Raw genomic sequence first — 15,536 nt, 5'->3', positions numbered from 1 at the left:
TAATAACGTCTAGCTCTTTGTATGTAATACAAAATCCGTACGACCTCCTGTTTCTCTTCACTCTCCTTTGCTGTTGTCGAACATTTTACTTTTGTGTACGTATATAATTACATATGTTGTTTTTGTTGCTTTGATCTGATAATGTCCTTTAATTACAGACAAAAATTGAAAGAAAAGGTTTATGCTTTTTCCAATATTTATTTCTGATGGCTTTTCATTTTTTAAAAATCAAATTTAGGGTCACCTGGGTGGCTCAGTAGTTTAAGTGTCTGACTCTTGGTTTCGTCTCAGGTCACAATCTTGTGGTTTGTGAGTTTGAGCCCCACTTTGGGCTCTCTGCTGACAGCACAGAGCCTGCTTGGGATCCTCTCTCTCTCTCTCTCTCTCTCTCTCTGTCTCTCTGTCTCTCTCTCTCTGCCCCTCCCCTGCTCATGTGCTCTCTCTGAAAAATAAAAAAATTTTAAAAATTAAAAAAAAAAAAACAGTGAAATTAGAGAAAAGTCAAGTTGAAAGTTTCCATAAGGTGTAATCTTTCTTCAGCCCCCAGACGTCCTTTGACGCCCCTCCCAGCGCAGCCTTGCACTCAGCCCGTTTGTCCAAATTTCTTTGCCTTATCTTTCTGAAGCGTGTTATTACTCGACGGAAAATTCCAGGCTGGTGGTGTTTTCTTCCCGTTGAAGACGACTTGTTCTCTCCTGGCACTCGTTGTTTCTCAGGAGGGTTCCGCAGGCACCCTTTGTTCCTCCACACGTGTTGTGCCTTTTCCTCCCGATTTGTGTTTTTCCCTTTATCGTTGGTTTGTGGTGATTTGATTGTTCGTGTCTGTAGGTGAGGTTCTGCGTGCGTCGCCTGCCGCGGTTTCCACCGGCCTTTCTCTGCTTGCCCCCTTTCTCCTGGGAGTCCTAGGTGCCCGTGCGTTAGCATCCCCTTGGTCAGTCCCACTGAGGCTGAGGAGTTTTCATTTTCACCTTTCTCCGTCTTACGTGTGTGGTTGCTTTCTGTTCCCGATCATATTCACGACGCGGTCCCATCCCTCTTGTTTCCAGGCCGTTCTCGCTTCCTTGCGCCTCTCGCCAGGCCCGCTGGTCGGAATGCGGTGCCCTCGTGCGGAGAGCGTCGGGGCTTGTCCGCTTCCTCCCGCACGCGCCGCCTTCTGTTCCGGCCGCAGCCGGTGGCGGCACAGAGCCTGCACACGGCGCCCTCAGGTCCCGACCGTCGGGGCCTCGCGCGGCCCGCGGCTGCTTCCGCAAGGCCGGCAGGAGCCCCCCTGCAGCGGGCAGGACGGGGTCTTCCAGGGCCTCACTAAACGGGGGCCGCCTGTCCCCCGCGCTCTCGCCCGGTCACACTCGGGAGACGTGTGCAGAGGCCCCCGCCGCGCGGCGGGCGAGAAGTCCAGGGCCGGGCTGGCGCTCGCTCTCTCACCCTCAAGTTTGCTCCCCCCCACCCCCGCCCAGTGCCCACTGCACACGGCGTGCGCTGCCCCGTTCCAGCCCAAGGACGCGCGTGCCCCCATGGCGCCGGGTTTCCTCCTGTGTCCCCTCCGCTGGGACCTCTGCAGACCCGCGTTCCGTGGACGTGGGGCTGCTGGCTTTCGGAGGTCTCTCTCTGGCCTTGCGGCTCCGTGCGCTCTGTGCTGCACACGCCCCCGAGCTCTCCGGGGTCGCTCTCCGCGGCTCCAGGACCCTCGCACCTTCTCCAGTGGAGGCAGCTTGCGTGCTTTTCCTCAAGTTTGTTCGTTTCTTCCCTTCTCTTTCTTGGTTCTTCTCTTTCTTGAGGTTGATCTTCTGTGCTGCTGGTCTCCTCGGTTCCCGGGCGTCCCTCCTGTCTGCCCGGCCCTGACCCCGAGGCTCCCCGTAGACTCCACTTATCCTCCGTGTCTACACGGCAGAGACTCGTCCCGGCTGCCGTGCCGCGAGACCGTCGCGTGTCAGCACGCGCGGGCCAACACGGGCCGGCCCAGCGGGGCCCCGGGAGGGACCCAAGTGCGGGCGGTGGCGCCTCCCCGCGCTCTGCCACCTGCCACACGCCTTTGCTTCTCACGTGCGAGGGGACGGGCCTCAGGAGGACGTCGGCGTCCCCGCAGGTACAAGCAGCAGCTGCTGGCGGCAGTGGAGCGGGAGCGGTGCCTGCACCGCGACAAGGTGCAGCTGGAGCTGGACTGGCGGCACCGCTGTGACAGTCGCGAGAGGGACCACTACCGCGCGTCTGAGGACTTGCTGCAGGCTCTGACTGCCGCGCGGGACCAGGTCTGTGCCCCGCGTGGCCCTCGCACTCCCTCCTGCGCTGTGGCACCGGTGGCGGGGGGCGGGGGCGGGGGGGGGGGGGGAGGCGGCTCTGGGCTCGCGAACCCCGCCGAGCAGTTTGACTCACAACAAAAATTACAGCAGCGGAAGGTGTCCCTGTCCTGCCCACCAGCCTTTTACCCGTTTGTTTCTTTTAGAGAGAGTGAATGCACGTGAGCAGGGAACGGGCAGAGAGAGAGAGAGAGAGAGAGAGAGAGAGAGAGAGAGAGACAGAATCCTAAGTAGGCTCCAGGCTCTGAGCTGTCAGCTCAGAGCCCAACACGAGGCTCAAACCCACAAACCGTGTGATCGTGACCTGAGCTGAAATCAAGTCAGTCGCTCAACAGACTAAGCCACCCAGGCCCCCCGGCTGTTTTATTTTTTATGGCGTCAGCCTGTTTCCCATTAAGAAAACAGCGCCAGGAGGATCCCTGCCCCCTGTGCACAGGGGACCGGGCGGAAAGGGCCGCACCCCGAGCCTGATGCTGCCGCCCGGCCAGCCCCGACCGCCGCCTGGTCCTGGGCCGGGGGGGCCGCTCCCTCACGCGCCTGCTCTCTGCTCCCAGGAGCCTCGTGACTCTTCCGACACGAACCGACTCCCCCGTGTCTCCCCAGGTTGCTGCCAAGCTCCAGGAGACAGAGCGGACGCTGTGTGACCAGGAGGTGGTGCTGAAGGCCTTGACCCTTGAGAGAGACCAGGCCGTGCAGGCGTTGAGGACACGCGGGCTTCTTCCTGAGAAGGAGGTGCGGGTCGGCACGGCCGCCCCCCGCCCTGAGCCTCCCCCGGGGACGCCCCTCCCTAGCCCTCCTCTGCGCCTCCCCCGCCCCCCCAGCCGTGGTGGTGGGAGAGCGGTCCCAGCGGCACCCGGTCTCCTCAGGCGTCGGCACAACGGGGGCCAGTCTGACACCTGAAGGAGCTGAGGTGACTCTGGACTCAGAGTCCAGATTTCAAGCGGACCCCACGTTGAAATCTCAGACCCCGCCTTCGGACATCACACCGCGCAGACGCTTAGCGTGAGGTCGTGTCTCATCCGCGGAGCTGTCGCGGCAGGTCGCCGTGTGCCGCCATCCCGCCATCCGGGTGCTGCCCGAGAGCCTCGTCTGTGGCCCTGGGTCCTCTGACGCCGAGGCCGGTGCCGCAGCCCCAGAGACGCAGGGACCCCGCGTAACAGTGTGCAAGGAGCGGAGCTGGGCTGCGAGCCCGGATGCCCGAGGGCCACGGTCGGGGGGGGGGGGGGGGCAGCCTGAGGCTGGGGCGGCGAGCGCAGGAGGGGCTGGTGGGGGAAGACTCCTCCAGGCCTGTGAAGAGTTCTTGTTTCTTGTTTTATATGCAGCGAAACGCACAGACCTTCAGGGCACAGGTCAGTGAGTTTGACGTGAAGGACCCATGGGCCCAGCCCTCCAACAAAATGCAGAGCATGTCTGTCACCCTGGAAAGTTGGCCGCACCCCTTCCCGTTGGCCCCCTGCTCACCCCAAAGGCAGCAGCCGCTTGGACTTCTAGCTGGTTGTAGGGACCCGGGTGGGCAAGGTTTGCTCTAAGATGATGCAGTGGCCACATGTCTGTAGACCCGGCTTCTAACCGGTGTTAAGATGTTGGCAATTTGGGGCACCTGGCTGGCTCAGTCGGTGGAGGGTGCAGCTCTTGACCTCAGGGTCGTGAGTTCGAACCCCACACTGGGTACAGAGATCACTAAAGAAAAAGGGTATCCGTGACTTGTCCTAACCTGTGTGCAGAAGCCAGGACCTCTACTTGTCTCAAGGGTTTTAGGTTCTACCACAGAGTCAGAGGGGACATTTGATGATTCTGTCATGGTCACTCGTGAGAGTTGTCAGAACGCAGGAAACGGATCCCGTGTCTGTGTGGGCATCTGGGCAGGAGCCTCTGCCCCAGAGAGAACGTGGTGCTGGAGGCGGAGGTTTCTTCAGGCCTCGGCATCACAGCGTGGGAAGGCCCGTGGGGAAGGATCAGCGGGTGGCGGGGACACCGGTGTCCTTCCTGCCACGTCGCTGGCCCCAGAGCCAGATCACTTCCTCATTTTAAAAGTTGTAAATAAGGCTTCCTGTCCTGCTGGCTTTGTCGGTTTTGGTGCTGACTTTGGAGAATTCAGCGTGCCATCAGACATCCAGGAGGATATCTCAGGGTGCAGCAAAGGGCTCTTTTGTGACTGAAGCCTGGGTCTCTCCGGGGAGGTCAGAACTAACAGGTTAGACTTTATCCCAGAGACACGCGGCTTCACCCGTGGTGTCTGAGCCACCTGACATACAGCCGTGGCCGTTTTCTCCCCACACAGATCTCGCTGACGGATAGCTGGCCAGAGCCTGACGCTGACTGAGATGCCTGTGGGTTGCACGGTGGCCCCGAGGGGACAGGCTCCAGTCCTAGCCGCCAGCTCTTTGAGATGCAGCCTTACTTGGAAATAGGGTCTGTGTGGATGTAACCAGTGCAGACGAGGTCACGCTGGAGCAGGGTGGGCCCTAATCCAATATGACCGGCCTCCTGATAAAAAACACCACGTGGAAGACAGAGACGCAGGGAGAGGGCCACGCGCCAACAGAGGCGGAGGTGGGAGTGGCGTGGCCCCAAACCAAGGGACACCAGGGTTCTCTGGTAAACACTAGAAGCTGGAGGAGGGAGGAAGGAGTCTCACCAGAGTCTCCGAGGTTTGCTCCCAGCCTGAGGCGTGTGCCCCGTAGCGAACCCCGGCCCGTCGTGGGGCTCGCCTCGGGGCCCCTGAGGGAAGCCGTGTCGCCGGGCTGCTGGGAGGTCTGGGAAAAGCCCACACGGGAAGGTGCCGGCCTGACCCTGCCTCGGACCCCATCCTCCTGGTCCCAGGGCCGTTTGTTCAGTAGTCTGACCTCCGTCCCTTCACGAAAAGTCACTCAGCCAGTTGTGCCGGGTGACGGAGCTTCGGAAGTGCTCGGGAAGACCTTCCCAGCGGGGCAGCCTCTCCCACCCGCCGTGTCAGCCGGGGGGGGGGGGGGGGGGGGGGGGGCGTGCAGACCGGGCCCCGCCTTCTTGCACCGGGGCCACGTGGGCCAGGCCGTGGGTGCGCAGCGCGCAGCTCCCGTCCTCGCCGGCGGTGGCCCGTGCTCGTTGCGGAGTGGGGTGGGGGGACCCGGGGCCTCTGGCCGTGCCCTCCGAGGACGGCACTCAGCCCGCGGTTGGTGTTCGAGGCGGGCTGGGCGCCGGGAGTCCCGCCGAGAAGGTTGTAGCCCGCCAGCCACGCCGAGAAAACCCTTCACTCCTGTCCACAAACGCGCACACATTTGACCCCGTGTCGGGGGCCGGGAGCCAAGGCAGGCGGGACGCGGCGGGACGCGCCCCAGGGCTGTGCGCAAGGCGTCAGCTGGCGTGCCGCCGCGGTCTCAGAGCCGGGACCGGGGGTGGGAGCTGTACGCTGGTCGGGCTGACACGGTGGGATGAGCCTCTGATGCGAGCCCTGCAGGAGGCGGGGCGCCTGTGCTCCCGCTTCGTGGGTGTCAGCACGTCGGTGCCGAGGCTGCCTCGCGGGCGTAGAGGCGGGTCCTGGGCAAATACGAGGTCAGGGGCAGCGGGCGGGGTCTCTAAGGAAAAGTCGGGGGGATGAGCCGTCAGGTCCCCGCTGTGCCGCCCGGCTGCGTCTTACCTGTGTGGCGGCCCCTTCCCACTGGCACCGCTCGGCACGGAGGTGCGCGTGGGGCCTCAGCGGGGACCGCGTCGGTCACGCCCCCGGTGGTAATCCCAGGCTCCGGAGGGCAGGCCCTCCCCGTGCAGAGCTGCAGGGGAGAGAACGCAGCCCGGGCCACGGAGGCTCTGGCGCCACGCGACGTCACAGGTGAGGTCGTGCCTCCTGGAGCTGGCTGGGCTGCCCGGGGGTTTTGGGGCTGATGCTGTCGTTCCACTTCATAGACGAGGAAGCCAAGGCCCTGTGAGGGTGGTCCCTGCCCCACGTGTGGCGGAGGGACGTTTGCGCGGGGCCAGGCCAGCGCCAGGGCCGTCGGGTTCTGCTGTCGTGCCCGCGCGGGAGCAGCTGTGAGGTTTTGCCCGGCAGCCACGGAATGCCGTGGCGGGCACGAGAGCAGGAAAACAGGTCGCCCCTCCTGTCAGCAGTGTGAGCGGCGAGCGGGGGGCGGAGGAGTCGGGGCTGGAAGGCAGGGCAGGTGCAGAGCAGAGCCCGCGAAGGCCTCGACGCCTCGACGAGGGGTGTGGGAAAGCTGGGTCCGCGCTCAGTAGAAGAGCTGGCTTCCTTCTGGAAGGAGAGGGAACGTGTGGCCACTGCGGGAATTCGACAGTTTCAGTTTAGGGGAGTGGCCTTGGGGACCAGGTGGACCCGGGGCCCAGCTCGGCTCCCGTGTGGCCTCCGTGGCGCTTTTGTGAGACGCGAGCGAGTGCCTGGAGCAGGGTGGCGGGTTGAGCACGTGGCGGCAGCACGGACAGCGTGGTGGTCGGGTCACCCCTCGTTAACTCGAGCGTCACTTCCTGCATCTGATGCGGGCTCTTTGCGAAGCATTAAAGGGGGCCTGTGACACAGCACCTCGCCCGCTGCTGGCACCAGCTGGGGGAGCCCGCTCGCGGGGCGTGGGGGGCGTGTTACCACTCCTGAGGACATGGAGGTCGCACATGGTCGCACCGTGCAGGCGTTCTGGTGTTTTCTTTTTTATTTTTTTTATTAAAAAAAATTTTTTTTAATGTTTATTCGTTTTTGAAAGAGAAAGAGAGCATCAGCAGGGGAGGGACAGAGAGAGAGGAACACACAGAACCCGAAGCAAGCTCTAAGCTCTGAGCTGTCAGCACAGAGCCCAACGCGGGGCTCGAACTCACGGACGGTGAGATCATGACCTGAGCCTAAGTCGGACGCTCAACCGACTGAGCCACCCAGGCGCCCTCTGGTGTTTTTCTAGTTACTGCTCTCTCTGGATCTCGGTATGTGTCCCTGTGCACGTGCTGTTTCTGTATAGTCTGTGTTGTGCTGTATAACTGGGATTCCTTTTTTTCATTTGTCCAATCATTATGTTTCATGTCATTGTAATTCTTCAAGACACTTCACAAATGGTTGTGTATTTTACCATGTGGCCCTCCTCTTCCCAGCGGCTGCTGAGGTGACTGGCACCTGTCACCCTAAGGCTGCACAGGCACGTGGGTGCCTCCCTCTGAGCTCGGTGGCAGCTCACCTTCTTGGGTAGTGAGGTGCCACAGGGCTGGCCAGAGCCCTCCTGGTGCAAGCAGAGGGGGGCCAGCCACCAGCCGGAGAGTGAGGAACTACCGTGTGTGTGTGTGTGTGTGTGTGTGTGTGTGTGTGTGTGTGTGTGCGCGCGCGCGCCCATGGCACCCTGGGGCGGCCCACCTGCCTGCTCGCAGGGTCAGCGGCGGCAGGCAGGGAGAGGGGTTGCAGGGGAGGAGGCTGGCGCTGTCTGTGGGAGGGGGGCCCTGCAGGGGAGGAGGCTCTGTCTGGGGGGTGGGGGGTCCCTGCAGGGAAGGAAGCGGGCGCGGTCTGTAAGTGCACATCCCTGAAGGTGGGGGCCCTTCCGGGGCTCATGCAGGCCAGGCCAGGCCGCAGGGCTCAGTTACCTGCCCCCTTGTGTCGGGCACCCCGGTCCTGTGCTGGCATGGCGGCAGACGCTGGTTTCCTGGAACTTGTCTGATTTTCTGGTTGTTTGCAGCCAGAAGCAGGTCCTGCTGCGGTGAATCCTGGTGGTCAAAGGTAGCGGCCTGTCTCGCTGTCGTTTGGAAGGACACAGGCACTGACTGTAGGATTCCGAGGCGGTAGGGCTTTTTCCTTCCTGTGTCTCGGGGCTCCCGGTGGCTCTTGTGAGAAGTTGGCAGAAACCTCGTATTTGCGCCTGTGCATGCCACCTAATATGCTGTGTTCCTCGGATTGCTTTTCTGGTCCTTTTTTCTCTTTATCTGTGATTTTTTAGCAAGTTGATTATGATGTACTTTTTGGTATGATTTTCTTTGTGTTTATTTTGCTTTGGGTTTCAGTGGACTTCTTGGGTCTGTGGACTTGTTTTCATCAAATTTGAAAATATTTTGGCCAGGGGCACCTGGATGGTTCCGTCGGCCAAGCGTCCGACTTTGGCTCAGGTCATGATCTCATGGATCGTGGGTTCGAGCTGAACGTCAGGCTCTGTGCTGGCCGCTCGGAGCCTGGAGCCTGCTTCAGATTCTGTGTCTCCCTCTCTCTGTCCCTCCCCTGCTTGCTCTCTGTCACGTGCTTTCTCTCTCCCTCAAAAATAAATAAACGTTGAAGATATTTTGGCCAATATGTCCTCTGCCTCCTGTATCTGGGTTCTTGGGTCCTTGCCCTGAGCCGGCTCCATGCTGTTCTCGGGGTCACCAGGCCTCTGCTGACTCTCTTTTTGGCCTTCCCCTCTGCTTGGCTGAATGCTTTCTGTTGCTGTGTATCCGCACTCACTGACCCTTTCTCCTGTGACGTCTGGTCTTAGGCCGCCTCTCTAGTGAATTTTTTTTTTAATTTTTTTTTTAATGTTCATTTATTTTTGAGACAGAGAGAGACAGAGCATGAACAGGGGAGGGTCAGAGAGAGAAGGAGACACAGAATCTGAAGCAGGCTCCAGGCTCTGAGCTGTCAGCACAGAGCCTGACGCGGGGCTCAAACTCACGGACCGTGAGATCATGACCTGAGCCGAAGTCGGACGCTTAACCGACTGGGCCACCCAGGTGCCCCGTGAATTTTTTTTTTTTTTTTAAGTTTATTTACTTAGAGCATGAGCAGGGGAGGGGCAGAGAGAGAGAGAGACGGAGAGACAGAGAGAATCCCGAACAGGCTCTACCTCGTCAGTGCAGAGCCTGACACGGGGCTTGAACCCACAAACGGTGAGATCGTGACCTGAGTCGAAATCGAGAGTCAGACGCTTAACTGACTGAGCCCCTCAGGGGCCCCTCCAGTGAATTTCTTATTTCAAATAATATCTTTCTCATCTCTGCAGAGGCCGTTGTGTTCTTGTCAAATTATCTCCTGTTCCTCTTCCTTTCACATTCCTGTTTTCCTTCAAACCCTTGAGCATATGTATACCTACAACCGTATCGAAGTCGCGGGCACCACTGGGAGCATCTTCACGGCTGGTCTGTGTTGTAGCACGCGCTAGACTGCATTCCTGTGTGGCTTCGTACTCTCTGTTGTGTCACGTCTTTAATTCACCCACGCGTCTGTCCATCGGTGGACATTTGCGTTTGCGCACCCTGGCTGCCGTGAAGACTGCTGCCGTGAACGTGCGTGTACACGTTTTCACGTGGACATAACGTTTTCGGTTCTCTGGGCATACGCCTCGAAGTGGAATTGCCGGGTCGTGTAATCACCTCCGCGCTTAATCTCTCGAGGACCGCCAGGCGATTTTCCGCGGCGGCGCCCCATCTTTCACCCACAGGCCGCCGCATCCGTTCACCTTCCCAGCGGGCAGGGGTCCCACGTCGTCTCTCTCCCTGCCGGCACTTGTTCTTGCGTCTTTTCCACGGCAGCCGCCCTGTGGGTGGCTGACGGTTTTGCGACTGAAAGGGAAGGGGCCCCCGATTTCTCAGTAAGCGCTCCCGGTGGCGAGCAGCAGTCTTGTCTTTGTGACACCTGGAAGGAGGGGGCTTTCATCGCCCCATCAGTCTAGATGGAAGGTTCCCCCAGCCTGGAGGGCAGACGGGTGGGCAGAGCCTTGGACGGGCAGCAAACCGTGGGTTTCTTCTTTTTTTCTTAAGGGACTTTTATGTTTATCCATTTATTTGGGGGGGGGCAGCAGAGGCGGGGGGGAGAGAATCCCAAGCAGAGCCAGCCAGGCGTGCCTGTGGGCTTCTTCTGTAGCTGTAACCATTTTCTTTCTTTTTGTGCTTGACAGGTGCTCCTAAGGCATCGTGAAGAAGAAGTAAGTGAAAGTTTTCCATCTAGTGAGATCCAGAGGCTCCAGGAGCAAAACGCAAGCTTACGACGTGCTGTTGCGGAGATGAGGGAGGAAATGGAGACCCTGAACGACCAGGTTCTTCCTCCTGAGCAGTCAGGGGGTCAGGCCTCTGACCCCGCACAGCCCCTTCCAAAGGCAGCAGCTGAGGCCGCGGCTCCTGGTGAGCCGGAGCGGGGGCAGGGAGAATGGGGAGGGGACAGATCTCCAGTGGGTCCAAAACATGCTTCACTTGGAGTCTCATAGATGAACATCCGCTCTGACGAATTCAGAGTATGATAGAGGCTTCTCCTCCAAAGGAAGGGATCTTAATGTCCACGTTTATACGTAGAACAGCAACTTTTTATCGATAAAGTGGCAGAAAGAAGGGAAGGATGTGTACTTGGCACTTGGAGCCTGGAGGCCACTTGCATGGGGAGGGGAGTGGGCACTGTGTTCTCCAAGAGGCGGGCTGTGCAGGCTGGCGGATACCAGGCCTCTCCTCGGGGCCTGTGCCGTAACGGAGCTGGGCTCCCCCCCACCCCTCCTGTGCACCGTTAAGAGGGGCCCCGGAGCGGTCCTGAGCGGAGGGCGCCAGCTCACGACTCCACGCCTGAGACTCATGCTTCCGTGTACGCAGGCTCATGGGTCTGAGGGAGCGCAGGGGCGCAGCCATCCTCAGAGCGCGCCCGGCACCAGAGGGGAGGGGGGCACTGGGGCCAGGACGGGTGTGGGAGGCGGGGCGGGGGGAAGAGCGGGACAGCGGGAGGGAGCCCCTATCTTGTGACGGGCGAGGGGAGTGTAACGCGTGTGCCGGTGTATTTATTGGGTTGTTTTGCGGCAGATTACATCATGGTCCTCGAAACAGAAATCAGAAATCTGAAGCATAAATTTAAAACCCTGGAAGGACAGGTAGAAGATGTGTTAGATCCTTCGAAGATGTCCTCATCTCACTCTGACGTTCAAGCCAGCGTCCACCTCTTGGCCGAAGTGCCTGGTAAGAGTCCTTGTCTTGTCCTGTTGAATGCTTTGTTCCAGGAACACTCTGGTTTCTGCATCTGTTTTACATTGTTTTAATTGAAATATAAACCCCCAGAAAGTCCACAAAATGCAAACGCACGCATCAAGGAAAGATCGCAGACTACAGGTCCCCCCCCCCCTTCCCGGCACCCAGGCAAGGGTCCCCATGCCACCCATTCTCAAAGTGTTTACACTCGTTTACCTCTCCGGGTGGGCACCTCCCTGCCCCACCCCTGCTCTGGCGCCACGCAGACACCCCCATGCCCGGCTGGGCGCTGGCCCAGTGGAGAGCCCTTCTAGGGGGATGGACGCATCCCACCGGCTGGTTTCTGGGGCTGACTGTGTAGGAAGACAGGTGAAGGAGTGGGATGCTCCACCTACAGATCAGCTCGTCTCCAGCCAGGGGCCTGCTTGCGTTCCCAGTGCTGGCATCTTTTATGTCTTTTCCTTATATTACTTTTCCAGGCCAGAATCTCCAGTATGGTGTTGGTAATGGCTGACTTTCTTCCTGACTCCAGAGAAAAATTTCAACATTTGACTTTAAAGCCGCTAAAGGTTTTTTGGGGCACAGGGCCAGATTAAGGAAGTTCCTTTCTATTCCTGCTGTAATACATGGTTGTTTTTTATCATGCTTCTGCCAGTTTTTGCTTACTGTGTTTTGGAGCTTTGTTGTTGGTTGCATACACGTTTAGAGTTTCTGTGTTTGTAAGAGGGGACCGGCCCTGATAGCATCACGTAATGATCCTCTTTACCTGTTAGGGGTGCAGTGCTCTAAAGTGTGCTCTGTCTAGTGTTAATCACATCACTCCAGCTTCCTTTTGATTAGAGTCTTCTTGGTGTATCTTTATAATCCTTTAACTTTTAACTCCTTATATTGTGGTAAAGTCCCCTTCCTGAGGAAAAATAAAATACCTCAAGGTAACCTGGCTATGTGTGTACATGACAAAATCCCTCATGACCTTGTAACATGAGACCACTTAATCAGAGTGCATGTTTGCATGTTACCATATATGGGAGACAAAGAAGTAGAAAATATGTGAAAACTATGCCACGTGGCATTCAGGGGCTCATTTCTTCGGGTACAAACCCAGCTGAACAGTGCTAGCACAAATAAAGTTGCTTCCCGGAAAGAAAAGCCTGGGTGTCAGACTCTCTGTGCGAGAATCTTGCTACAGCATCACATTTGAAATGAATTTCTTGTAGGCAGCATATAGGCAGGTCAATTTTTTTTTTTTTAATTTTTTTTTTTCAACGTTTTTTGTTTATTTTTGGGACAGAGAGAGACAGAGCATGAACGGGGGAGGGGCAGAGAGAGAGGGAGACACAGAATCGGAAACAGGCTCCAGGCTCCGAGCCATCAGCCCAGAGCCTGACGCGGGGCTCGAACTCACGGACCGCGAGATTGTGACCTGGCTGAAGTCGGACACTTAACCGACTGCGCCACCCAGGCGCCCCTAGGCAGGTCAATTTTTAAAATCCATTTTGCTAATTAAAAAAAATTTTTTTTCAGTTACGGTTTTCATTCTTTTAATGTTTATTTTGAGAGAGTGCATACACGCAGGGAAGAGGCAGAGAGAGAGAATCCCAAGCACACTTCATGCTGTCAGCACAGAGCCTGATGCGGGGCTCGATCTCACAAGCCGTGAGGTCGTGACTTGAGCTGAAATCTAGAGTCAGACGCTCAACTGACTGAACCACCCAGACACCCCCATTTTGCTAATTTTTTTTTCTCATTTGCTAATATTTTTAACTGATAGGATTTATATCATCCACGCTTTATAGTTATTGTCGTGTTGATCTGAGCAGCCGCTTCCTGCCCGCTCTCTGGCCCAGGTGTCTTCTTTCCTGTGCCTGTGGGTCATCCGAACATTGTTTGTGTTCCATTTTAATGTATGTGTTGTTTCTGAGTGTATCTGTCTGGGCCCCAGGGATCACAGCACGGCCATGTGACCTCTCGCAGCCAGCTCCCGTCAGCACCATCTTCCTGCCGTTAGGCCCCGTCCCCGCGTTGCTGTCGTAAACATCACCTCTCCTATGTGGAGAACTGCTTCAGTCAGGATTAGCATGCTTGCTTTTAATTGTCAAACATAATTTTATTTATTTATTTATTTATTTATTTATTTATTATTATTTTTTTTTATGTTTATTTTTGAGAGAGAGAGAGAAAGAGGTACAGAATGCAAGCCAAGGAGGGGCAGAGAGAGAGGGGGACACAGAATCTGAAGCAGGCTCCAGGCTCCAAGCTGTCAGTACAGAGTCCGATGCGGGGCTTGAACCCACCAGCCGTGAGATCATGACCTGAGCTAAAGTTGGACACTCAACCGACTGAGCCACCCAGGTGTCCCAAATTGTCAAACATAATTTTAAAAAACTTAAGAGGAGGGGCGCCTGGGTGGCTGTCGGTTAAGCGTCTGACTTCGGCTCAGGTCATGATCTCATGGTTTGTGAGTTCGAGCCCCCCATTGGGCTCTGTGCTGACGGCTCGGGGCCTGGAGCCTGTGTCTGATTCTGTGTCTCCCTCTCTCTGCCCCTCTCCTCTGCTCTCACATTGTCTCTCTCTCTCTCTCTCTCCCCCTCTCTCTCAAAACTAAATAAGTATTGGGGCACCTGGGTGGCTGTCGGTTAAGTGTTCAACTTCAGCTCAGGTCATGATCTCATGGTTCGTGAGTTCGAGCCCCGCATTGGGCTCTGTACTGACAGCTCAGAGCCTAGAGCCTGCTTCAAATTCTGTGTCCCCCTCTCTCTCCACCCTCCCTTGCTTGCATGCTCTCTCTCTTTCAAAATAAACAGTAAAAAAAAAAACAAACCAAGGTTATTTGACAATAAATTTCATATATTAAAAAAAAAAAAAAAAACCAAGGTAGCGTCTGTGACGTTCACCTGGACGTTTGCCCTTTGTGTGTGTCCTTGAGTCCCGAGGTTCTAGCCTCCCTGTCATCAGCTCTTACGGCAGATGTGCTGATAACAAGCTCTCTGGTTTTCCTTTTTCACCTGTGTCCCTGTAGAATCTATTCTCTGGTATGAAAGTAGGAGTTGACGGTTCTCAGCTCTCAACCCTTAAGATAATTGTGCCACTTCCGGCTGAGAAGGCTTCTACTGCCCAAACCTTTGTCTCCCACAAGCCACACACCTGTTCTGTCCACCTGCTTTCAAGAGTCTGTCATTCGTGCCCGAAGTCTGATGATGATGTGTCTGGGCACACGCTTCTTTGGCTTATCCTGTTTGGCATTGAATCTAAGGTGATTGTCTTTTGCCAAATTTGGGATGTTTTCAACCATCATTTCTTTAAGCGTTTTTTCGGCTCTATGCTCTTTTTTCCCGTAGGGACTCCGCTGACAAAAATGCTAGCTTTTTCTGTTCTTTTCCCGAGGGTCTCTGTGGCTCTGTTCCTTTTTCCAGTGCGTTTTCTCTGCTGTTCAGGCAGGTGATCCCTGCGTCTGTCCCCATGCTCGCCAGGCCCGTGTCCTCTCAGCGCTGCTCTGAGCCCACTGGGGGGACTTTTATTTCGATTTCCGTTCAAGATTTCCATTTTGTTTTCTTTGTACCTTTCATTCCTCTAAAACTTTTCTTTTCTACCGTTTTAACAGTGAGTCAGCTTGCACGGTTCCTCATCCGGCCTGCTTATTCCATGACCCCATGATCCCGACGTCTGTGTCCCCCTCAGCGTTGTCTTTTCTCATTGTGTCGAGATCTTCCTGGTTATCGGCGTGATGAGTAACTTCAGACTCTGGTGCCCGGACCCTCCGACCCTTACCACTCCGGTTTTACTCCACTTCTGTGTTAGCAGGCCCCCCACCTCTCTGGGGCACAGTGCTCGTCTGTATCCTGGCCCGCTCTCTTGGGCTGGCTCTGAAGGACCACTTACTCTCCAGAGTCTTTGCCCTGCTGTTCTGCCGTGCCTGCACGGGTGCCGCCCGAGCCCAGTTAAGTCCTGGGCGGTTTCCCTGGCCCCACAGAGCTCAGCTCTGAAAGCTTTGGCTGTCCGGATGCTGCCTGGTTTCCACGCGGGCCCCTCAGGGACTCTGTGGGCAGATTGAAGGAATTCCTTTCTCTCGCTCCCCCTCTCTGCAATCCTCCCCACATGCTCTTCCCTGGAGGGGTGCAGGCCGCGTGGTGCAGGGTGGTGCAGGGTGGGCCCTTGTCTGTATGGGCCGCACCAGCGGAGTCTCCCTCGTCTGGGCTCCTGGTGCTTCTGGCTTGTGGCTGCTCTGGCACCAAAGCCCGGAAACACAGGAAGGAAGTTCAGGAACCCGCGGCAGAGCGTCCCCTGAGACCCCCCCCCCTCCTTCCCCCCCCCCCCCCCCCGCCCCCCCGCTCCTTGCCCTTCAACCGCCCCTGGCCTCGGGCCCCACCCTCGCCCGCTGGGCAC

At 57.2% G+C, this 15,536-nt stretch overlaps 1 protein-coding gene across 10 annotated transcripts in view; it reads left to right on the top strand.

Moving 5' to 3' along the window:
* The window catches only part of CCDC57 (coiled-coil domain containing 57), a 101,733-nt gene that overhangs the window by 31,714 nt on the left and 54,483 nt on the right, over nt 1-15,536 (top strand). For all 10 annotated transcript variants that reach the window (XR_006211442.1, XR_006211443.1, XM_042967622.1 and 7 more), the window contains 4 exons: nt 2,084-2,246; nt 2,898-3,026; nt 10,109-10,331; nt 10,992-11,144. Coding sequence is in view for 8 of the 10 variants with exons in the window: in XM_042967622.1 (XP_042823556.1) it covers nt 2,084-2,246; nt 2,898-3,026; nt 10,109-10,331; nt 10,992-11,144 (668 nt within the window). In the remaining 2 variants the exon portion in view is untranslated. The remainder of the gene's footprint in view (nt 1-2,083; nt 2,247-2,897; nt 3,027-10,108; nt 10,332-10,991; nt 11,145-15,536) is intronic.

The sequence above is a fragment of the Panthera tigris genome, chromosome E1 (assembly GCF_018350195.1).
Source record: "Panthera tigris isolate Pti1 chromosome E1, P.tigris_Pti1_mat1.1, whole genome shotgun sequence".
NCBI lineage: Eukaryota > Metazoa > Chordata > Mammalia > Carnivora > Felidae > Panthera > Panthera tigris.
This window is presented reverse-complemented; position numbering and strand designations above follow the sequence as displayed.